Source organism: Ichthyophthirius multifiliis (assembly GCF_000220395.1).
Source record: "Ichthyophthirius multifiliis unplaced genomic scaffold scaff_1120509251235, whole genome shotgun sequence".
Classification (NCBI taxonomy): domain Eukaryota; phylum Ciliophora; class Oligohymenophorea; order Hymenostomatida; genus Ichthyophthirius; species Ichthyophthirius multifiliis.
In genome coordinates this window covers 111,291-137,325 of record NW_004086072.1, presented here as the reverse complement: position 1 = coordinate 137,325, position 26,035 = coordinate 111,291, and the positions used below count along the sequence as shown (strand labels likewise).

At 15.6% G+C, this 26,035-nt stretch overlaps 3 protein-coding genes across 3 annotated transcripts, besides 23 other annotated features; 2 read left to right on the top strand and 1 right to left on the bottom strand. All coding sequences in view use genetic code 6, as the record gives it.

The window, feature by feature from the left end:
- Window positions 1–1,802: 1,802 nt before the first annotated feature.
- Window positions 1,803–1,858: a microsatellite.
- Window positions 1,859–1,862: 4 nt separating this feature from the next.
- IMG5_165470 (hypothetical protein) lies at window positions 1,863–4,299 on the top strand (the record flags this gene model as incomplete). Its single annotated transcript, XM_004030190.1, has 5 exons — window positions 1,863–2,030; window positions 2,101–2,421; window positions 2,463–3,086; window positions 3,635–3,773; window positions 3,818–4,299. The coding sequence occupies 5 exons, from the start codon at window positions 1,863–1,865 to the stop codon at window positions 4,297–4,299; spliced, it is 1,734 nt and encodes a 577-aa protein (XP_004030238.1).
- Window positions 4,290–4,330: a microsatellite.
- Window positions 4,331–4,373: 43 nt separating this feature from the next.
- Window positions 4,374–4,409: a microsatellite.
- A 102-nt stretch (window positions 4,410–4,511) lies between these two features.
- Window positions 4,512–4,558: a microsatellite.
- Window positions 4,559–6,827: 2,269 nt separating this feature from the next.
- Window positions 6,828–6,860: a microsatellite.
- Window positions 6,861–7,729: 869 nt separating this feature from the next.
- Window positions 7,730–7,765: a microsatellite.
- A 261-nt stretch (window positions 7,766–8,026) lies between these two features.
- Window positions 8,027–8,072: a microsatellite.
- Window positions 8,028–8,101: a microsatellite.
- Window positions 8,051–8,129: a microsatellite.
- A 497-nt stretch (window positions 8,130–8,626) lies between these two features.
- On the bottom strand, window positions 8,627–11,091 carry IMG5_165460 (protein kinase domain protein; the record flags this gene model as incomplete). Its single annotated transcript, XM_004030189.1, has 8 exons — window positions 8,627–8,763; window positions 8,879–8,929; window positions 9,005–9,571; window positions 9,615–9,714; window positions 9,903–10,381; window positions 10,436–10,525; window positions 10,584–10,856; window positions 10,927–11,091. The coding sequence occupies 6 exons, from the start codon at window positions 11,089–11,091 to the stop codon at window positions 9,116–9,118; spliced, it is 1,563 nt and encodes a 520-aa protein (XP_004030237.1). The 3' UTR covers window positions 8,627–8,763; window positions 8,879–8,929; window positions 9,005–9,115.
- Window positions 8,733–8,852: a microsatellite.
- A 16-nt stretch (window positions 11,092–11,107) lies between the features above and the next one.
- Window positions 11,108–11,132: a microsatellite.
- Window positions 11,133–11,337: 205 nt separating this feature from the next.
- Window positions 11,338–11,399: a microsatellite.
- A 1,803-nt stretch (window positions 11,400–13,202) lies between these two features.
- Window positions 13,203–20,266, top strand: IMG5_165450 (hypothetical protein; the record flags this gene model as incomplete). Its single annotated transcript, XM_004030188.1, has 14 exons — window positions 13,203–13,219; window positions 13,890–13,928; window positions 14,251–14,268; window positions 14,699–14,795; window positions 14,858–14,924; window positions 15,025–15,200; window positions 15,301–15,526; window positions 15,895–16,056; window positions 16,103–16,190; window positions 16,281–16,428; window positions 17,976–18,053; window positions 18,744–19,142; window positions 19,196–19,889; window positions 20,193–20,266. 14 exons carry the CDS (start codon window positions 13,203–13,205, stop codon window positions 20,264–20,266), a joined length of 2,283 nt encoding a protein of 760 aa, XP_004030236.1.
- Window positions 13,522–13,551: a microsatellite.
- Window positions 13,803–13,854: a microsatellite.
- Window positions 13,998–14,036: a microsatellite.
- Window positions 14,398–14,476: a microsatellite.
- Window positions 14,599–14,633: a microsatellite.
- Window positions 15,674–15,702: a microsatellite.
- Window positions 18,490–18,574: a microsatellite.
- Window positions 20,267–21,160: 894 nt separating the features above from the next.
- Window positions 21,161–21,195: a microsatellite.
- A 965-nt stretch (window positions 21,196–22,160) lies between these two features.
- Window positions 22,161–22,215: a microsatellite.
- Window positions 22,183–22,214: a microsatellite.
- Window positions 22,216–24,839: 2,624 nt separating the features above from the next.
- Window positions 24,840–24,889: a microsatellite.
- Between the last annotated feature and the right edge of the window lie 1,146 nt (window positions 24,890–26,035).

Here is a 26,035-nt window from a genome sequence, read left to right as displayed (position 1 = left end):
TATAGCTGGAAAGATGGAAGAAAATATGAAGGAGAATATTAATATGATAAAAAACATGGATAAGGTACTTATACTTGGACTGATAGGCGAATTTATTAAGGTGAATGGGCTTATGGGAAGTATTTATTATTATTTATTTTATTTTATTAAAATTAAAATTTATTTTTTAGATAAAATGGAAAAGGTAAATATATGTTACCTAATGGAGAAATTAAAATAGGGCTATGGGAAGATGGCAAAAGAATAAAATGGTTAGAAGAGGATGAATAATTTTGAAAAGAAAAAATAATATTTTTTTTAATTAATGATATAAATAAACTTAAGTTTAAATATATATAATAACTGTATTATTTTTATTTATTGTTATTTTTTAATAATAAATTAAACTATTTCTACTAAAAGTAATATTTATATGCTTTATCTTAGTAATTATACTAAAATAAAAGTCTTTATATTATTTTTTTTCTTCTTATTAAATAATTGACTAAAGTTCAATTTTAGTTACTAATTTTATTTTTAAAATAAATAATAATCATAATTAAAATAATTTACAAATGATTATATAAATTTTATTTATTTGTTTATCTCAAAGTACTATAAATATTTTAACTGTTGATTGATAAAGAAAAACAAAAAAAACCAGTATGTAAATAAAACCTTTTTATATATTGCATTTTTTTTACTTTTTTAATATCATTTTATTAATTTTGGTATTTTTTTTTTATTTAAAAAAAAAATAACTCAAAAAGCTGATATTATATAAAAAGATCTATTTTATAAGCAGCTTTATATTTTTCTGATGTATTTAACAAAAATATAAATATAATTTACAGGAAATTCATTTAAAAAATTATCACTAAATAAATAAAAATCTTAAAAACATTTAAAATAATTATTTTACTGACTTTTTTTCACATTAAAAATATATTTTATATAATTTTTTTTATTTTTGCTGCTTATTTTTATTTCAGAAATAAGCAAAGAGAATGTATTTATATTAAAAATGTATAATTTAATAAATTAAGATTGTTCAATAAATTTTTATAATTAAAAATTATTTAAGTATTTTATGTAAATTTAAATGGATTTGCTTTTAAAAGATAGGCTATAATATATGGTTAACAGGCAGCTAATCGATTATAATTTTAGTATATATAAATTTAGAAATATTCAGAAAAAATTTTATCAGTTGATTATATTATTTTTTTATAGCTTTTTTTAAAAACTCAATCAATAACAAAGACAAATTGTTTTTTTTTTGGTAATTAAGTTTTTTTTAAAAAAATACAAAATATATAAATAATAAGTTTTATAATATAATATTGAGAGCTACTAAATTTATTTTTTATAAAAAAATATTTATATAATAAATACACTATGAAATTGTAAATTTCTTATTTTTTTAACCAAAAATTAGCCATAATTCCCAGAAAATTCGTTTTATTTTTAATTTTACCAGCATAATTAGGCCATCTCCACAATGTAATATTATTAAAATATAAAATAGAAACATATAATTTGTAAGTGAAATTTATCATTATATATAGATATTTTTTTTTATTTTTAAAAATAATAATTATATTTATGTATAATAGTACTCCATAAATATATTATTATATTTATAAATTAATTAGCAATTTTCTCATTCATTATTTAATTTACTTTTTTCAATAGCTTTTAATAAATATTTAATTAAAAAACATAATTTATAATTATAAAAATAATTAATTTAAACAGTAAATTATTTATATAATTAAAAAGAATTAAATGCATATCTTTCTACAAAAAAAAAATATAAAGCAAAAAATTAAAATAATAAATAATAATAATATAAAATAAAAATAATAAAAATAAAAATCTTTATGCAAAAATTTTTACACGAACATTAAAGAATACCAATATACTAAATAAAACCATAAAAATAAATATTATATGAACCTGCTCCAGAATAAAAGCCATAATTAATAAAAAATGATATAGATTAAGAAATACCAATTATTATAGATTATGGAAGTGGAATAACTAAGGCTGTAAAAAAAAATACATATACATATACATATATGAAGAATATAAAAATAAAATAAAAATTAATTAAATAAGGGATGGGGAACAAGTTAGAGGCCAGATTTATCAATACAAACATTATTAAGTAAATCAAAAGATGCAAAAACAAGTATAACATCCGTATTAGTATAAAATAAGTTAAAAGATGTAGATTTATTTAAAGGAAATTATAGATCTCCTTATGAACGTAATGTAGTTTAATAATTTAGCTTAATGGAAAATTTAAACGATTTTATATTTAGTGAAATCGGCGTTATAGAAGAAAGAGTCGATCATCCATTAATAATTACAGAGCCGTTTGCCAATCCTGATTATTCAAGACAAAATTTGCTTGAATAATATTTCGAATGTTATGAAGTAAGAAATAAAAAAAATTAAAAAATAAAATATAAAAAAAGGTCCCCTCAGTTTTTATAGGTGTAGATACTCTTTTTGCAACATATAATTAATTAGGATAAGAAAAATACTAAACAGAAACCTGCTTAGTATTATCTTTAGGTCATAATACATGCCATATAATTCCAATAATAAATGGATAAGTATAATATGAATTTATAAAAAGAGTAAATGTTGGAGTATCGAGTGGTTTCGAGTTGTTTTATAAATAAACAATAATAAAAAACTAGCATTAAAAACATTATTTAGACTATTAAACATTATAATCAATATTTTAAAATTATTGTGAATGTGCAGTCAATTATTCAGATTAATTGAAATATCTAAAATATGGTTAATAAGGATTTGAAAATAAATCCTATTTTAATAAAATTGAAAGAGAAAATAATTAAATTTTTGATTTTAATACTTTATAGGAGCCTATTTATATAGATTTTCCTTTATAATAAAAAATTGTTGATGAAGTAGAAATTTAAAGAAGAAAAGAAATTCGTTTAAAATAAGCAGAAAGATTAAGAGAAGCTATGCACAAAAAAAGGGAAGAAAAAAGAAAAAACCATGAAAAAGAACTCTAAGATTTAGAATAATTAGAATTAAAATTTAAAGAAGATCCTGCGTCTACAAAAGTACAAATTTTATTAAAAAAATAAATAAAATAAAATATAGATTATTTTAGAATAAATGTTTGGTAAAAATAAAGGAGTTGAAGAAATTAGAAAAAGAATTAAAAAATAAAAGTTAAATTAGGCTATTTAGGAAAAGAATCATTAGAAGAAGATAAGTATTAATTAATAAATATAGCAGATTCATAATTAACCCCTTAATAATAAAAACAAAAAAAATTTAAATCGTTTAAAAGTAAGCAGCTGAAACTAGAGCTGAAAAAAAAATGATTGAAAAGGTAAAAAAAGAAAAGGTTATTAAAATGAAAGAAACAAATTAACCAGAATATTTAAATATGTTGTATGAAAGAAGATTAAAAATTCTAAAAAAAGTAGACGAAAAGAAAAAAACAGACAAGAATTATCGACTAGAAATTCTAGATTAAATTAAAAAAAAATGTAAACTATTGCATAATTAGGAGCTGCTGATAAAGTAGTATCCATTTTTATTTAAAGAAAAAAAAATATAAAATATATATGATATTAATTATTTTATTTTATTTTTAAATAAGGGAAAAGATGATAATTTTGGAATGAATGATGAAGATTGGAACGTATATATTAATATATAAAAAGACTATGAATCTGATGAAGAAAATCAAGAATTAAAGCTAAATGAAATTGAAATCGAATTAAGAGAATTAGATCCAAGTATATAAGCATATATATTTTATTTTTTTAAATTAAAAAAATAGATTTTGATGAAAAAATAAAAATTGGTGAGAAAAATCCTTATAGTTTAAATATGTAAGAATCTTTTATTTAATTATCTGTTGATAAGTTTAGAGGAAACGAAGTTATATTTTAACCTGGAATAGTCGGAGTTGATTAATCTGGAATTAGTGATACTATAATCTATATTGTGAAAAAATTCGATTAAAATATATAAAACTAACTTCTATAAAATATATTATTAACAGGGGGAGGCTCTAATATGAGGGGTATTATTTAAAGATTTTAAGCTGATCTTATTTCTAATTTTAAGGTTAATTAAGTTATTAATATTAGATAAATGGAATAATCAGTTTTCGGGCCATGGTATGGAATGAAATATATGTATTATAAAAATTTGGATAATATTTAATAAAATTTTATTACTAAATAAGAATATTTTGAAAAAGGAAATAATAGCTTATTTAAAGCAAATTAATTTTCAAATATTGTAATTCCATATTGATATTTAAATATCCATATTGATATTTAAATATTTTTATGATCTTTTTATTTTAAAAAAAAAAAATATTATTAAATTAAATTTTAAAATTTTATAAATTTTATAAATTTTATTTTATATTGAAAATTAATAATAAATATTGTTAATTTATTATAAAAATTTTATATTTTAAATTATATATTTTATATGTCTAGATCAAAAATCATTTAAAACATAAAATTTTATATTTAATTTTTAAAAAATATTAAATTTTATTTTTAAATTAAAAAATAAATATAAAATAGGTAAGATTTTATATAAATTTTTAATTAATCTAAAAAAAATTATAAAATTATATTTATTTATAAATTTTTAAATATCATTTATCCGAAATAAGTTTAAAAAAATATTAATTTAATTTGCTATATAATATGTTGAAAATTTAATAAAAATATTTACTTATTTTATTAATTATTTTTGTTCTAAGCTCTTTATCCTGTTCACTTTTAATAATAAATATTAGTCCATTTAGAAAATATTATCAATAATAAAGTAAATCTCATTAAATAATGAGACAAATCAACGATTTTAATTATCATTTTTTTTCATATTATTCATTAAATAGAATAAATGAGTATTAAAATAATAAAAAAATAACGAAAATTATTTATATAAAAAAGAATTGTATAGTTTAATGAAAATGATTAATTTTAAAAAATATAAAAATTTTTAGATTTGTAAAATTCTTTAAAATTAAATGTATAAATTATATATTTTATACAAATTATAAATTTTATCTTTTTATAAAAAAAAATATATATGTAAATTAAATTTTTAGTTATAAGAAAATAAAGATTTTGTTGAAAATGAATAATTTTTAATAGAAATGATTAATTTTTTAAAGCTACAAGATCATAAGATTGAAATAGATTAAAAATAATTATCTTTATAAGATGCTTTAAATATAATTTTAAGTAATGTAAGTTAATATTTATAATTGCTCCAAAGTTTTTAAAAAATTGATCATACAATATTAACATTGACAACGGTAAAATAATTTATAATAAACATTGATAAAAATAACTTATAAAGTTTAATAAATAACATCTAAAAAAGTTCAAATTAATAAATAATATGTGTCATTATAATTATTACTTTAATCTCAATTCTAATTTATTAATGCTTTTTCATTCATTATATATATGAAGTATATAATCAAAAGAAACTAAATGATAATACTAAAGTTTAGAATGTAATACTTTGTTTTAAAGTAACTTTAATTATTTATATTATCATTAATTTATTTCTTGTTGGATTAATATTATAATTTTATATCTAATAAAATGAATTTTATTTGGTTACTCAAAACACATTTAGTTAACTATAAATATTAAAATAAATGGAAATAGAGTTAAGAGATTTTTAAATAAAAAGTCTTGATATATTTAATAATTATGAATAATATTAAAATTTACAATATTAAAATAGTAATCTATAAATGGCTTTTGCAACTGAATTAAATTAATTTGTTATGATTTCTAACAAAATAAAATTGGAAAGTTCAAAAAAGTTGTGGCATAAATATTTATATGAAGATAATATTTGTAGTTTTCCTGAAATTATAAATGATGAGAAATCAAATTAATTTTGTGTTACTTAAAATAAAATTACTTAAATGTTAAATATTATTAATGGATTACCTATTGTAACTCTTGGTATTAATAAAATTATTGAAGAATCTAAAATTAATTTTAAAAAATAAAATGTTTTTGATATTTATTAAAGACTTAATTATTTAGACTTTATTTTTATGAAATACTTCAAAATACTCTTTAATTAAACTTAATTTGATTATAATATTTTTCTAGAAGTATAATAGGATAATTCAATTTGTTTCATCTTTAAAGTATTTATCTGCTTATTAATTATTATTTTATAATGGATTCCATTTGTGAAATAATTTTTTTTTAATAAAGAATCAAAAAAAGGTTAAAAATATTTATAAATTTGAGGAAGTTTAGATAACAAAATATAAACATATATATTTAAAATAAACTTAATTTATTTTTATTATTATTTAATATTGAAACAAAATAAAGAAAAAAGTATATAATTTTATTTAAAAGTTATTTTTAATACTTATTAAAATTAATTATTAAAAAAAAAATATATTTAAATCTTTTATATTTATTTTATTAGAAACTTATAGTAAATAATAAAAAAAAATAATGAATGCCCATAAAATTACAAAAGTATCTGTCTAATTAATTCCTGATCCCTTTATATAAAAAATGAAGAAAAAATTTTCTAATTGTTCAAAAGAAGTAAAGTTAAATATTAAATTTAAAAATAATAATCAAAAATAAATACAAAAGTCATTAGAATATAGTATTTGTGTTTCAAAAAAAGGAATAGCTATAAATCAAGCTGATTGTTAATAAGAATTTTAATTATTATTAAAATGTATAAAATGAATATTTATAAATAAATAACTTTTATTTTGAAAAAATTCTCATATTTAATAAAAATAAAACATAAATGCAAATCTAAACAATAAAAATATAAAAATAATATAAAATTAAAAAATACCTATTTATAACTATTTTTCATAATAATTATTGATTTTAAAACAAATTTAAGTAATAATTACATATTTATAATAAATATATATTTTTTTTCTCTAAATAAAAATCAGTTCTAACATAAAGGACAACCCAGTTTTATTATTTCATAAGGTTTTAATATAAAAACTTCTAAATAAACTAATATGAATATCCTTATTAATCTATATTTTATATTTAATTAAAAAATACAAAGCAGCATAAATATGCTTATTATAAATTTTATTCAAATATTTTTCATATTATATTATATTACTAAAAATATTTTATTTTTAATTTAGAAACTTTATTAAGTTATATTTTCCTATTAAAAATTTTATAATTAATTATCATTACTAAAGGGTTAAGATATTAAGGTTATGCTTTATATATATTCATATGAATAAATATTTTGCTTGAATCTTAATAACTAACTGAAATATGCTAAATTTATTTTTCAGAATAATTTTTTTAATTATTAATATATTAATTGTTAATAAATAATTAATTAAAATTTTATTATCCGTAATCGTAAATCTTCTGCATAAATAATAATTTAAACAATCTCAGTTTAAAATTATTAATTTTAATAATACTTTCTAATCAAATTTTTAATATTACTTCTGGAAGTTTAGACATGAGATAAGCTGTATATTTTCTTGATTGTTTTAACATAATTTTAAAAATACTAATAAAAAAAATAAAAATATTTTTAAAAATAACAAAATGAAGTCAAATAATAATTTGTTTTAATGAAAATTTTTAAAAATTTAATTATAAGTATTAATTGCTTATATAAAAATAAAAAATAATAGTATTAATTTTTTTTAAATAAAGTTAACTTTAAGAGATTATTTTATTTTAAAAAAATTTTTATTTCTAAATAAAATAAAAAAAAATTATTATAGAAAATAATATAATTTTATATTAATTGAATATAAAATATTTAAAAAAAATTATATAAAAATAAATAATTGAAAATATTTATCACAATTAAATTCATATTGAATTTTATATTTTATATATAATAAGTAAAAAATAAAAAAAAAATAGTAAGATAAATAAAATTTATTCTTTTTTAAGTTAAAAAAATTAAAATTTAGTGATTAAATATACTAAAATTTTAAAATTGTATAATATTTTATATAATTAATATATTATAAATATAAATATAAATATATATAATATATATCTATATTTTTATATAGATTTATATATATATATATTTTAGATATTTTTTTTATATAATATATTAATAATATAACATTTAAATATTTTCTTAAAAATTATATAATTAATTAATCATTAATATTTATATATATTTTTTTTAATTTAAAGTATATAAATAAAATTTAAATTAATATATATTATATATTTATAATTATTATATATATTTTTTTTTATATTTTTAATATTATTCTTTCATTCACGAATCATTTTTATGTTTATAAATTTTCATTTAATATCTATTATATTTATAATAAATTAGGAATTTTATTTAAATCATTATTAATCATTTATTCAATTAAATTAATAAACCATTTATCAAAAGTTTATTAAGACTTTACTTTTTCTAGTTTTTCTTACAAATAATCCTCAACATTAATTTTTTATTTTTTATCATTTCCTAATAAAATAAATTTTCCTATCATCTAAATTGCATTTTTTTCTTCTTTTTTTATATCTCCTTCAAAATGAAAATCAAAAAGTTCACTTGGAAAAAAACTTAGTAATTTCAACATAACTTTTGGAATTTGCTTTTATTCTTTTTTAAAAACATTAATATTTAAACCTAATTCTTTTCTTTCTTATAAATTCTATTTTTTTATTTATTCTTACTTTTTTTCTTATTTATTCTAATCTTTTTAATCTTTTTAATCTTTTTAATCTTTTTAATCCTTTTATTCTTTTTAATTTTTTAAATCTTTTTAATCTTTTTAATCTTTTTAATCTTTTTAATCTTTTTAATTTTTTAATTAATTTTATTTTTTAAATAATTTTACTCTCAGAATTATTTTCATTTATATCATCATGTTAATAATTAAAAGATTACTCTTTTTTATAAAAAAAGAAATTATAAAAATAATATAACAATAATAATAAATTAAATATAAAAGTTCCTTAATTACCTCCACTATTTTTATGAGAATCGTTTTCTTCAATTTCTTCTTTAACTTATTAAAGAGTAGTATTTATTGCTTATCCGTTTTCTTAATTAAGTTTATTTCTTTACTAAAACTTCAAAGGACTGATATATCGGTTATTATCATTGTTATTACCATCTTAAATTTCCTCAAGTAAAATAAAGACATCAACTAATTCTTTTAATAACTTATAAAGCACAATTTTTTAATTTTCCTATTTAATTTATTAAATACCTATTAAACTACTAATTTTTTGTTTAAGCCTTCTAAATCAATATTAAAACTATCTAAATTTACTGCACTCTTGCTTTATTTTTATTAACTTTTAAAGTTAAATTCGTTTTTCATTCCAAATTTTAATGGAGTTTTCGAATCAACTTTAATATCAACTGGACTCATTAAAGAATCTAAATTTGCAGCTGAAGCTACTTTCAATTATTTAGTCTATTCATTTTGAAAAAATTAATGTTTTAATGCTTAAGTTGCACTTAAACGTAATAATGGATTTGGTTCTAATAATTTATACAAAAGATCCATACTATCTTTATTTATCTGTTTTTTAAAAAAATATCTAAGAATTTATTTAGATATTTACCTATTCATACAGTTTACCTTCAAACTTTATTTGGCATTATTTATTTAACTCTAAAACCTAAGAAAATTTTTTTCCAGGAAAAACAGATTTACCAGTCAATCTATTAAAAAAAAAAAAACAGAGAAAAAATATTATTTGTCTATATTGCTTTTTTATGTGCTCTAATTTTTTAAAAAACTCAATTTTCAAAAAATAAAAAGATGTTGAATATCTTTTATTTTAATTGAGTTTTTTAAAAAACTATATCTTGCACAAATAAATAAATATAAAAATATAAAAGGAAATTACAAAATATGCAAAATTACTCCAATACTAAATAAATCACATTATTCTGAATATCTATGATTTTCTGACTGATTTGCTAAAATTTCTGGCGCCACATATCCTGGGGTCCCTACATGAACATAAATAAAATGAGTATCCTTTGTAAATTATGCTAGTCCAAAATCAATAATTTTAAGATCATTAAGGGAAGTATTATCTTCATTTTAAAACATTATATTTTAAGGCTTTAAGTCTCTGTGCATAATTCCTAAACTATGAACATATTCTATTCCTTTAAGCAATTATTTCATTATATGCCTTACAACATTATATCCGAATTATGGATTTTCAAACTTTTGAAGTTCACCCTGTAATGTTTTATTAGAATCGTATAGTTCAGTTAATATATAATAACCGTATTCGTCTTCATATGTTGCTATTATTTTAATACAATTCGGATGATTTAACATTCTTAAAATTTTTAATTCATTAAAAATACTTTCCTTTTTTTTAAAAAAAATAAAAGTTTATATTATTTTGATTTGAATGCTTTTTACAAAAGCATCTTCAATTTATTCAAGCTTTTTCTTATGTAAATATTTTACAGCATAAAATTTTCCATTATCAATTTTTTTTACTTTATAGACCTTTGTTTATTTATTTTTAAACAAAGATATATATTTTTTTTATTTATATAATAAATACTTTGGCATATTTCCCTTTTCCAATTTTTTAGATAATTTCAAATTCATCAAAAAAATTTAATTAAAATATTCTTTTGGAAAAATATTCTCTTAATTTAATAATAACTATATTATCACAATGATATTCGATTTTGTATGATGTATCAGTTAATAATTTAAAACCTATAGTTTTTTTTTCAAAAGATTAATTCTATTTTTTAGAATCTATTATCCATTATAAATGCCAATCAGGTTTTAAATTTATGATTTTATCAGGTTTATTTTAATATGGTTCCTTATTTTTTTAACAAAAATATTGTTTTTGTTTAAATTTAATAATTTTAATAAAACATCAATATCCTTACTTTACATACACAAAATGAGTTTTCTGTACAATAAATAAAACGTGTCTATAATTAGCCTAAAAATCCCTTTTTTTATATTCTGGCTTCGAATATGCAAGCTGAGTAATCAAATACTCCACATTTCGTTATTACTGAAGGAATATCATTAAATAAAGATTGACTCATTAAATTGTTTTTATTTTTCTTATTTTTAATTCTTATTTTTATATAAATAATTAAAGTTTTATTATTTTATTTACATTATGTTTTAATTATATCTTTAATAATTAAATGATTATTATTTATCATATTAAATATTATAAAAAAAAAAATATTTTATAATTAATATAAATTTTGTTTTACATTTATAATAGATTACTAGTAATATTTATAATGTCGATTTTTTTTTATTTTTATATATATGTTTTATATTTATTTAAAAATAAATTTTTACATGAAAAAATAAATTCTATTATTTAAAAATAATTTATTATCGTATAAACTATTATGAAATAAAATCACATATATCAAATAATCCATAAAATAATATATAAACATAAAATAAATTTAATTTTAAATAATTTTCGAATAAATATCAAAATAATTAATGGCAATAAGAATTCTTAATTATCATCAAAATTAAAACAGCAATGATTTTTTAAAAATAAAATATTATAAAAATATATAATAATTAAAGAAATTAACAAAAATTCCTAAAACATCTAAATATAAACTAAAATGCAAAAAACATGAAGAAAATTTAAAAAATATGAGTAAATTAAAATATAAACATAAATGTTCATTATTATGTATATAATGAATATAATATAATCTAATAAACATCATTTATTTATTAAAGAAAAAATAAAAAATAAAAATTGAACGAATTATTATATAAATAAAATTTTATTAAATTTATTCAATATCAAAAATTAAATTTGACCCTTTAAATTTTTTTTTTTTTAATAATTTATGATTTTAAGAATAAAAGCGAAAATAATATTTATTTACATTTCTTAAAATTTTACCTTAATATTAACACTTTTAATTCGAAAAAGAAATAAATGAATTTAAAAAAAAAATTGGTGATTTATTTGTAAATGATTTGTAAATTTCTTCTAACCAACCTTTAAAATAACATATATTTAATTTCAAAAATGTTTCTTTTAAAATATAACTGTTATATAAACATAAAAGTTAAATTCAAAATAATTTTCATAGTTAAAATTTTAATTCTAATTAAAATTCTTTTTCAGACTTATCAGAAGATAAATATTTAATATTTGCTACAGGTTTTTCTTCTATGATTAAAATACTTAGTTTTTTTCTTTAAATAAATACACGAAGAGCTTACATATTTTGAAGAAATAAAACTTAAATTTTAATTAAATTGATTAAAAAAAATATATATGTAAAGAATCTTATGATGAAATAGATAGAATATCCTATTTATTAAACGAAACAATATAAAATTTTATAAATTTAATGGAAAAATCAAAAAAAATATATGTATTTTTATGAAAAAATAGAATTATAATAAAATAACATTTAATCTTCACATATTATAATTTCAAATTAAAAATCTTTCCGAAATTGAATATCTAAAAAGAGTAATATAATATAGTTTAAATATATATATATTTTTTCAATTTTTTCTTTGAAAAAAATAAAATATGATTAACAAATATATTGAAATATAAATATTAAATGAAAATAAATATGTAACGAATAAAATTATAATGCTATTTATCTTTATTAAAAAAAATTAATTAATAAAATAAATTTTAAATAGATATAACTTCTTTACATGTACTATCTTCTTAAATAAATGCGTCTAGTATGATTCATATAGTCTAAAATAGTGTTTTTTATTTTATTTTAATTCAAAATTTAAACAATATAAAACATTCATATATGATTAAAATTCATCAGAACATTAGAATATTATATTACTTCTTCTGATGCTTTTGTATTTTTCCGTATTTTTATAAAAAAAACTCAATCAAAAAAAAGCCATAAAAAATAGATAAGAATCTTTTTTTCGTTAACATTAGAACAAGTAATATATGGCTTAGAATTATTTCCTTGTAGCTTCTGCAAGAAGATGAAAAAATATTATAATATGGAAACTCATCTATTAAAGTTATGATAAGGATTATATTTTAGTAAAAAATTTTCTTGATAATAATGCATATGCATATGATAGCATCTCTACATAATAATTCTAAAAATAACCAAAATTAATTAAAATATATTAACTTTTGAGGTTATGCAATCATAGAAATAATAATAATAATATGGGATATTTAAGAAAGTAATAAAATATTTCAAATAAAAATGACTGAATGTAAAAATAAATACTTTTAGAACAAAAATTAACAAATTATTGAAATTTGTAAACTAAAAAATAAAAAACTATAAAAATCAAATTTCTTATTTATTAGGAAGTATTTCTCATGCAAATTTATTACAATAGAAATCATTAATTAAAAAAAATAAAATAATAATAATACTCTAAATATAAAATCTAAAAAAAAGAATCTCGAAAAAATATCGAGTTTATAATTCTTTGTCTGTTTAATTGATGAAAATATAAAATTATAGATTATTTAATAAAAATAATATAATTTTAAATAATTAATTTTATTGATTGTCATTTTTTTCAAGCTTTCACTAATGTCAAATTTCAAAATTAAAAAATTGAATTTTTATTGCTGGAGGAAAATATGATAGCAAAATTAAAATTAGTAATGTTATATGAAATTAAAATTATTATTAATTTAGAATACATTAAAACATAACAAAAATTATATATGTTTATTATTTCATAATTAGAATACATAAAAAAAAGTTTATAATAATATATATAAATAATTTTTTTCTCAATTACTATTTTTTATTTTAAATTTAAGATATAAATATATTTCAAATTTAAATATTACAATATATAAATATATAATTTTTTTTTTTATAAAATTTTATAGTGAAATTGAATATTTTTTTAATAAATAATATAAGTTTAGGTTTATTACATTTATTTTATTATATATTATAAAAATTCATTTTAATTTTATAAATTTATTTAATATTAATTTAAATAAATTATATTTTCTTTAAAAAACTTATATTTTTTATTTATAAATAAAATACACTATAATTCATATAACTTATTTTTTAAAAATAAAAATAAAAGCAAGTATAAGTTTTAAAAAATATAATTAATAGTATAATTATTAACTCACATTTTAAAAACAAATATTAATACCATATTTAATATTAGTTGAAAAATTAATATAGTTTATTTTAAATTTATATATAAATAATTTTTAATTTATTTGAAATTAGTATTATATTTTATGAATTGTAATATTTTTTTAAAATATGTTTTTTTTCATTATTATAATTATTACTTTTATTTTTATTGTCAAAAATCAATAAATAAATAATTATTTTTATATTAAAAATTTAAAACAATTACAAAAATGCAAATACAAAATAAAAAATAAAAAAAACAAACAAATACAAAATAATAAAAAACATATAATAAAAATAAAAAAAAAACAAAAAATAATTAAAATTATTAATTATTAATTAAATTAATTTAAAAAATACATATATAATTATTATAACCCTCATTTAATATATATTTAATGAGAAACTAAATATTTCTGTCTAAAAATTTCTTTAATTAAGAAAAAAATAAAATAAAAAAATAAAAAAAATAATAATATATTAATAATAAAAACAAACAAATTGCTAAAATAATATATTTAATTAAAATGCAAAATTAAAGATAAGAAAAAACAAAAAATTAGAAGGATTCTTCAATTATATACTAAGAAAAAGACTTCAAAGTAAAATTTAAAAGACTTGAATATGACACTTATTAAGTAAAAAAAATATAAACAAATTTATTAGCGGACAAAAATAAAACTTTTTTTTTATTTTTAAGAACTCGTATTGTGGAATATGTTACGAAAGAAACAATAAATATTATCCTGATGATATATAAGAATCAGGTTTTTATTTTTTAAAATATATATTTATATATTAATTAAATAACACATTTTAAAATAAAATTTATTTTCGCATTTTTTTTTATATAACTTTTTTTATTAGGAACCAAAATGATTGTCTGCTACGGTTGCAATTAAACATGCCATTTATATTGTTATGGCTTAGACACTCCAATATAAGAAGAAATATTTGATGAAAAAAAGACAAAATAAGTTTAAGTAATATAATATTTCGTTTGCTAAAAATGCCAACATGAGATTAGCCCTAATAAATTCCCAGTAAAATTATAAACATATAAATTTATAAAACAAAAAATTTTCCCTTTAACAAAATTAAAAAATTTGATAATTTTATTCATTTATTTATTATTTAAATAAGGATTGTTTTTTGTGTAATGAAAAAAAAGGAATATTAAAATTAATCGAAAACGAAAGAAATAACGAGTGGGTCCATATTAACTGTGGTTTATTTAATAAAGGATAGATATTTGTAAAATGTTATAGAAAAATGACTTTTATAAAATAAAATGTTATAAAAGCAAATGATAATAAAAAAAATTAAAACACATGCCGTTGTTGTAAATCTGATACATCTCTAATGAAATGTAATAATGAATAATGCAAATTTAAAAGTCATTTTAATTGCATTCTTTATTATTATAAATACAAAGATATATTAGATAGTACAAAAAAATTTAAAAAGTAAAAAAATAAACCATAAACATAATAAATATAATAATAGTAGTAATAATAAAAATCAAAAAAAAATCAAAACAAAAATTATCACAATCATAATAACTTTAAGAAGAAATTTAAGAAGAAAACAATAATGGAGTAGAAAATATTTATTCTATTTTAAAAATTCAAAAACATGAATAATTTAATATAAATAAACTGTACTATAATAAAATACATAAAATAATTGAAAAATTATAGTCTAAATATTAAAATTTACCTTAAATAAAATAAATAGCTTTCAATGTGCTTAAAAAATTTAATATTGATGATTCTCAATAGGATGTATTAAAAGGAGGATTAGTTGAGATTTAATGTCCAAAACACCAAAAAGAACTAAAATACTGTGTCTGTTAAGCACTTTTGGGCGACTCTCTTATGATACAATGTGATCTATGCGGTAATAAAAAAAATTATTTTATATATAAATAAATATTTTTAAAAAGATGAATGGTATCATTGTTAATGTATAAATATGAAACATACTGAAGTAGATAATATGGATAAATTCAGATGTAGTTTATGTAATGACTGGTATAAATAAAAAAAAGAGATTTTATGTATTGTGAATTAAAAAAATGAATAAAATTAACGAAAATTAAATTTATTAAAAATACATTAAAGTTATAAATATACTTTATGCGATCTCATTTTGATGATGATTTATGTAGATATTAAATTCAAAACTGACAATAATATGTAAGAAATGAATGATGTTCTATGTTAAATCCCTTTAGTTTCTACACAAATAGAATATTGTTAAAGAATTATGGTAAAATAAGTATTGGATTTTTTTCTAAACTAAATAATTGAAGTATTAGATTTATAATAAAAACAATAATAAGATTCCTAATAATAAATAATTGAAGAAGAAATAATAGCATAAAAATCAAACGAAAAACAAATAAAATAATTTCAAGAATTAATAATAGAAATCTAATTAATATACTAATAATATTAAATCTAAGACAACTCAGCTTTACTAAAAATAAAAAGCTAAAAAGAATGGCAAGTAAAAGCTTAACTGTCAATATAAAGAAATTCCATTTCAAAAGAATTTTTATTTAAATTTTAAAAAGAAAGTAATGAAGAGTTCTAAAATACTTTTGAATACAAATATTTATCGAATTTATTTTTAAAAAGCTAACAATGGTTTGAAGCATATGTAAACTTTTACCAAAATACATATAAGAAAATATGCGAATTTCATTAATAGCAATAAGAAATATTCCAAAATGCAAAATAAAAAATTCTTACTTCAGAAGAATATATTAACGAAAAATACGAATTTTGGTTAAAAAAAATAAACACAAAACCTACTTTATCATAAGTTTAACTGTTAATAAGTTAAGGAAAATAACTAAAGGTCGATTTTAATGAAGAATTAACTAATTTATAATATGAAATTGAACAAAGTTAAAATTGGGAAAAAGAAGTAAGTTTATTAATGAATAATTTTACTGATATTTAAAGTTATGTTTATATGAGTGAAAAAATGATTACATCAGTGTTTATTTACAGACCTTTAATGATTCAAGTAATATAAATAATTTAAAAGTTTGAAATTTGCGAATGTAAATGGGAAAGAATAACATAATTTTTTGGAGAACATTAATAAGGATTATGGAATAAAAACGATAAAATAAAAGTTCGGATAGAAGAATTAACTGAAATATTTAATGAAATTTAAGAAATGAAAATATAAGTTAGTTTTATGGATTAATTAGAAGAATACATAAATGAATATAATGAAAATTTATAATAAATTTAAAGCAGTATGAAGAAATTTAACTTGCAAGAATATTAAAAAATCGTTCATAATATAGATTAATAAAGGTACTTTTTTTAAGATAAATAATATTTTGTGGAAAAAATAAAACTCTATGAAGAGTTAAAATAATCTTTAGTTAAATAAATTAACTCGAAAAATATTGAAAATTATTTAAAATTTGCAAAAGAAGGAAATATTGATAATAGTATTATAAATTAATTAGAAGAAAAATTTTAATAAAAAAATAAAATTCAAAATATTTTGGATAAAGTTTTTGCTAATAGAATTATTAATGAAGAAAAAATTTAGTAATTAAATCAAGCTTTGAATTTTATGAAAGAATTTAAAATTGATTTTGTTTAAGAAACTGCTGATATTAATACTGTTAAAAAACAAATCGAACTTTTTAGAGATTTACATAAATCTTTAACTAACCTATAAATTCAAACCAGAAAAGATTAGATCTAAGAGATAGATTTAGAATAAGAAGAAGAAAATTAAGAATAAGTAACTATTTTTCTTTATTTAATATTTAAAATAAAAAAAAGAGCATTTTAACCTGTTATGAAGAACTAAAATCGACATGGGTTGCAATAGTTTCTAACTTTGATTAACTCAATGTCAGAGTACAAAATATTTTAAAAAATAATTATTAAAACTTTGAAAAATACTATGATTCTAGAATTGAAGAAATATACAATATGATAAAAAACTTTTGCTGGGATTATGAAGCAAGTTAATATTTAGAAAATAATAGAAAAAATAAAGGTGTTGATATATTAGAAAATATCATAAAAAAAGCTAATTTATATAAAATATAAAACGATAAATATAGATAATTATTAAATATTTATAATAGATTTGTAAAGTAAATAAGTAATTAATAATAATAGTTTATCAATAAAACAATAATAAATTAAACATAAATGAATTATTATATTAATGACATCTAATAAAAAAAAAGAAGTTAAGAATTGATAGATATAGAGGATAATAATCTAGAAGAAGAAGATATTGATAATAATAAAATACAAAGATAACATAATTAATTAATTTAATAGTATTAATAATATCAAACTTAATAATATTAAAATAAATAATATTAAAATTAATAATATTAAAACATACAATATTAAAACTAATAATAATAATATTTATAACAATAATAATACTAATAATAGTTTTTCCAAAAATAATAATAAATGTTATAAAATTAATAATATAGCTCTCAATTTATGTAAATCTAGTAGTCTTAAAACATTATTTCATAATAATCTTTAAGTAGTTAACCTCTAAGTAACTAATATGGAATTTAGCCAATATAAATTTAAGATTAATAAGAATCTAAAAAAAATGAAAATGAAAAAAAAAATATAGTTAGTGATGAAGATAGAGAATAGGCCCAAAAAAAGCTATTAAAAATGTTATCAGATATAGATAAAAATTCTATATAAAATAATTCCGAAAATGTTAAAACATTAGAAAATTAATTATTTGGGGATTTTTATAAAGACAGAAATCTATATTTATAGGAAGTTGAATCATACTTAACGTTTTTCTAAATAATAGAAAAATATCCTCTTGTTAAAAAAAAATATTTCCGAAGCTAATTTAATATTAAATTTATAGATTACCTAAAAAAAAATCCTGATAAATTGCAAATTTAAGAAGAGTAAATAAACAAGAAAATCTAATCTAAATAAGAAAAAATGCATGTAATAAAAATTAATTAAAAAAAAAAAAATTAAATATTTAAATAAAAAAAAAGAGAAAATCAAGTAGTATTGAATTATAAACAGATAATACGCCTTCAAGTAATAAAAGTGATAAGTACTTAACCAAATAGAATTAAAAATTAAATAATTTATAATAAAATTATAATGAATAAAATTCAGATTTAAGCTTAGAAAAAAAAAAAAAATTAACTTAAAGAATTCCTAACAAAACTAATAAATAATTCATAAAAAGAACTTAGAAAAATTATTTATAAGAAAATAAATTAAAAAACGTAGACCCTTCTTATATTTCTAAATAAACTTTACAAAATGATTAATAAAATAAAAATAAAAGTTTATAAGTTACAAATAAAAATAATTAAAGCCTAAAAAGAACTAAAGAATTTATCCTGAAAAATTCTGATTTAGATAAAAAAAACAATAATTCAACACAAATTATTGATTCTTAAATTTAATAAAAATAAAGAATATGTAAATAAGAACAATAAAATAAACAATTATATAATAAATCTTCGAAAAAAGATTAAATTAACAACTAATCTATAGCTAAAAATTAAACAACATAAAATGTAAACAAATAATTAAATTAAATTCATTCAAATGATAATTTATTGTTTACAACGAAATTAAAATTGAAAAACAAATGTTTTATAATATAATTTTATTCAAAAGAGAAGATTTAAGATAGTTTATTAAAAAAAATAAAACCTTTAATTATTGATGGAAGTAAAGTTATAAAATTCAAAGAATTATAAAGAATAATTCAACAAAACAAAAAAAATAAAAATAATAATTTTTGGAAATATAGTTTTACAAGAATAAGATTAATAAGATTAAATTTAAGATTATGTAAAACATCTTAATATATAATTAGAAGTAGTTTAGAAACAAAACAAAGAAAATAATTCACATCTATATTTATTTACAGAAAATTAAATAAAAAATAGATTTATTTTAAACTTTTTATCTGATAATATTTTGAATAAAGTTGAAAAATCTTAACTTTATTTTGTAATTTTTATAAACTAGGATGTACAAGAAGAAATAAAATTAAATAAAAACAAAATGAAATAGTTTTGTTGCTAATAAACTTAAACAAGTGATGATGATGACGAAAGTGATATTTTACTAAGAAAGAAATAAAAGCTAAGTAATTAGAATTTTGAAGATACAAATAATGTTATTTCTGAATAGTCTAAAAATGAAGAAGAAAGCCATAATGATATTGATATTTAAGACTTAGAATAAGATTTAAATAATATATAAAAATATCTAAATTAAAAGGAAAATGAATAGAATTAAAGTGATTATAATATATAAAAAGTAATTATAAATAATTGAAGAATTTAAAAAAAAAAAATTTTTTATACTGCAATAAAATGAAATTTAATAAATTTAAAAAATAATATTATATATAACAAATCTATGTTTTTTTTTTTTTTAAAGATTAATTTTTCTTTTATGTATATAAATTATATTTTATGAATTTTTTATATAAATATATATATTATTAAATCATACATTTTTATTTTTTAATGTATTTAATTCAATAATATTTATTTATTTTAATTTGATTATGAAAATTTATAATATTAAGATAACAACCATAAAATAACATTTCATTAAATATAATATAAATTTAATTCATCCTTAAAGAAATTATCATAAATTATTTTATTTAATAAAATTATATTGTTTATACTTAATTTTATAAACAATGAAGTTAAATTTTTTATTTTTATAATAAATAATTCTAAAATTAAACAAAATACTTCTATAAGAACATACATGTATTAATTTAAAATACTAATTCTATTTTATGTATTATTTTTTTCTCAACTTTTAAGACTTCTAAGCTTATCTTTTATTTATTCTTTTGTTTCTTGATTATCAATATAAAAGTGAAAATTCTAAAAAATTCCTTTTTTTGAAAAAAATAAATAAAATTAACAATATAAATAAATAATAAATACTTATATAATTTATGTTTGAAATTTATATTAAACATATCAAATATCAAACATATAAATATATATTTTTATACCTTATCTTACTTAATTAACTACTCCCTTATTTTAAAGTGCATTACTTATTTAAAATGAAGTAAAATCTAGAAAGAAATCTGATCTTCCAAAAGAAACTAAAATATTAACAAGTTAATCTCTATTTTATTAATTTTTTAATTATTAAATTAATAAGTATTTTAATTTTTAAAAAATAAAATCTTCATAAAAAACATTTGTTTTAAGTACATTTTTTAACAAAATTTCAGAATTTATATTTAAAGTTTTTATATTATAAATTAGATTTAAACTTTTAACAGTATTATGAATAATAAAAGGCCTAGTGCAAATATCAAAAATAAGCCCTGAAAGATTATTTTAAATCACTTAATTTTAATAGACATGTTTTCTGATTACTAAACTCAAAAAACCTGTACCATATTCTTCTAGCTTTTTCTAATCATTTAGAATAGGTTAATATTTATGATATATCTAATAGATATTATATATTTATAAGCCTAAATAACTTATAATAGATATTATTATAGTTTTTTTAAATCCATTAAAAATAAAATTTAATGTAGGTGAATATTTCATTAATAATGCAGATGAGAAATTTAAATACACTTTGATCTTTTTTTATGTTTAGCTTGCTTCTAAATAATGAAGATATAAAATATTAATAAATGTATTATTTTTATTATTTTATAGTGTTTATCTATAATAATTTAACTAATCTTATTAAAATATATTAAAATTAGCTTGAGATTTGTTTAAGGAAAACAATATTTTTTTAAATAATTATTATATAGCCATTTTTATTAATATGAGTTCAATTATATTTATTAAAAAAAAAAAGAGTATTTAAAGGATATAAAATAAAAAAATATACTTATAAATTTATAGTATATGAATATATTATTTATTAAAAATACAATTTAAAATAAAATATACATAAAAAAAAATATCAAAATTTTAATAAATTATTTAATAGATATTATAATTTTTTTATTATATTATTATATTATTTTGTTATTAATATTATTTTTATCTTTAAAATTTATTATCATCCTTTACTCCTAAAGGACTTATAAATTATAATTATCCTAAAAATCATTGAGGTCCTTTAACTTATACTTCCGGATTTTAAAATTCCTTCAATTTCTTTTAAAATGTTTCTTAAAGTAAATTTATATATGCTCTTCAAATCATTAGTAAATAAATAAATTTTTAAAGAATAAATTAAAAAAAATATATATAATTAATTTTATAATACTTTCGCTAAAAATCATAATTGGATAATTTTAGGGTTAGTACCTTATTGTTATTAAAGTTCAAATTAACAAAGTTTTTTTAGGTGTTTTTTATTAGAAGTAATTTTTAACATGTTTTTATTCTAAGTAAGGATATAAATCATTTTCTCCATACTCTATTATTAATAGGTTTTCTCTTGTTAAGATGAATATTTACTAATTATAAAGGTATTATTATTCTTAAGAGTTTTAAAATATTTTTATCTGGAAAAATTATTCAATTCAACTATAATGTTAATTATATTTGATATTTTCTAATATAGTTTTAAAAATTAATCATATTTTATAAGTTGATTTCATTTTTTTCTACTCTTAACAAATATAAATTTTAAACATCTTAAATTTAATGTAATTAATTGAAAACAATTAATTTTTGAAAATTAACTTAAATTCTAAGTCATTATTTTATTTAAATTATAAATTCCCTATTTTCTTTTATTCCAAATATCTAGAAACATACGATAATTATAACAGTTTTATTTTTACTTTTTAACAATATTTTTTTTAAAAAACAGAATCAAAAGAAAAAAATAGGGAGAAAAAATAAATTGGGCATATTTTTTAATTATAGAATCTTAAAAAATTTAAAAAAAATCTTAGTATAATTTATACATATTATTTATTTATAAATTTATTTGAGTTTAAAATAATTAAATATTCATTAAATTTTTGATTTTTTTTTATAGTAGAAAATTCAATATTTCATTTTTTTTTTATTTTTTTTCAAAATATTAATTTCCAAATATTCTAATTTAAAAAAAAAAAATATTAATAGTTTATAAATTAAAATAAATGATAATAAAAATAAAATATTATAATTTATATTATAAATAATACTTAAATATTAATTATATATTTAATTTAATATTATTCTTAATTAAAAGATCTATATTTATATATATAAATCTCATTATCATTCGATTTTTTATAAATTAATAAGACTCGTCGCTTTTGGTGTTTTTCTAAAAGTCTAAAATTTTTCAAATAATTATTTTTGATCATTTGAATTTTTTTTCACTAATTAATTTTCATTAGAAATATAAAAATGTTATTATTAATTAATTTAAACATTATTTTATTTCTAACTAACTTAAGAAATACTTTGAATAACTTAAGGCAATTTAAAAACTTTTAAAGGTTTTACAAGCGAAACCTTCACAGATATATTTTTCATTATTTAATTTTAAATAATTTATTTTTAGTCTATAGGAGATTATTCGAATTAGTTTAAAATAATATTATTTATTTTGTTTATATACACATTGCTATTAGTTTTTATAGGAGATATAGATTAGTTATTTTGTAGTAGAGTTTGATTAAGTTTAGTAATATTATTAAAATTATTAAGGGTATAATTATTTTTATTTATATTAGAAGTTTAACTATCTCTAATAGTATTCATACTTTACTAAGTCATTATAATATTATTTTTTTTGACTTTTTATTTAGAATTACTATTATTAGTATTATTATTATTTTAATCTTAAGATAAATTTTAAGTAGTAACCATTTTAAGTCTAAAATCTTAAGTATTGCCTAATTTTTTAAATTAGGTTTTATGCATATTTCTTCTTTGAAAATCAAGTTATTAAATGCTCCTAATTTTATTCAATTCTTAATATTTTGTTAATTTTCTTGGTGATAAACCCAAATGTTTAACAACATTATTTCCTATATTTTAATTTATAATTTTTTATTAAATTTATTAATGCGAAGTTGATGTTATAAGATCGAAATTTACATGTTTATATCTATCATACATGCATTATCTTGCCTTTTTTTTGTTTGCTTTTAAAACTTCAACATAATAATTAAAAAACTTAACATAATTCTCGTGTAAAATTTTATTTTATAAATCTTCATTTTTTTCATTCAAAAAGTCTTCTACTATAAGTTTCTTGCCGCAATATTCATGTATTTTATCTGCATCATTATATATATCTGCTACATTTACTATTTTATTTTTTTCATAATGTAGAGACCTTATTTTAAATATTTATAAAAACTTCAATTTGTTTCCTGTTAAATCAATAAAGTTTTAGTCAAATATCCCACGAGCATTTAACTATGAATTATCCCATATATTAAAGGATTAATCATTACTTTCTATACTACTAATTGAACTATCTTAATCATTAAATCTTTATTAATTTGCTCTTATTTTTTTAGAATTAGAATTAGAACGAATAATCATTTTTTTTTATATTGAATTATTTTACCTATTTATTTTTAAAAAGTAATTAAATATATCTTTTTTTATTTTTAATTGAACATAAATATTATTGTTAATAATTAAGTATTTTTACATTAAAATCAAACTGAATATAATCTAAAATAATTTATTAAGTTCAATGATATATTTTAATTTTAATTATTTAATTTTAAATATTATAGATTTTTAATTAATTAAATATTTTTTAAAAATGTATTTTTTATTATATTTAAAAAATTAGAAAATATCTATATATAAAAAATATTATTTATGATAAATTTAAAAAAATTAAATATTAAATATTAATATATAAAAAGATAAATTATCAATTTAAATTTACTAATTTAAAAATAAATATATTAAAATAAAATTTCAATTATATTATCTATTACGAAAAAAAGTAACTTAAAATATTACTAAATACCATAATAGTATTATATTTTTTCAACTAAAGTTATCTAAAAATAATATTTTTTAATTAAATTCTTAAATATTTATGTTTATAAATAAATTATTTTATTTCTTAATGATAAATTATTATTAAATTTATTTTTAATTTTCGAATTATAATATTTAATTATTTTTTTATATAGCAAAATTTATTCAAAATAAAAACTTATTTTAAAATATAATTTAATTTTTTATTTTCTAAATAAATATAATAAAGAATAGAAAAAATTTATTTTTAAAGACATTAAATATATATCTTTATAAAATTATATTAATTAATTAATTAAAAATTGTATTATATAAATAAAATTAAATATTGAATAAATTTAATATTTATTTAATAATTAATATTATTATTGAAAATCAATTATCTATTCCTATTTCTTTAAACATTCTTATCTTTAGTTACTATAATTCATTTATTTTTTCTTATTATTCAAATTCAATTTTAACTTTCTCTTTCTCTTTACTTTTACTTAACTAATCATAATTTGTTTCATTCAGGCTCATACTATTATGAATTATTTTATATTATTAAAATAAATCTCTTGAAAGATTTTATTCAAGAGCAGAATTTTTTTTACTATTTATTATTAAATAAAAAAAAATTAACGCTTATGAAAAAATACCTTTGTTAAGAATAGCCAGATCTTGTTCTTCCTTTTTTTAATTCGTTTATTTAAATTTTTTCAATTATCTTTTATTTATTAGTTGAGAAAATTATAATAATAATAATAATAAATAATTAAAGTTTTACTTAAATAATTTAATAAACTTATTTAATTTAAGAATTTCTTAAACTAAACTCAAACTTTTCAGATTAAATATTATAATTTCTGAAATGATTTAAAAATATTTATTTTTGAGTTTATTGAATTAATTTTCTAATTTTTA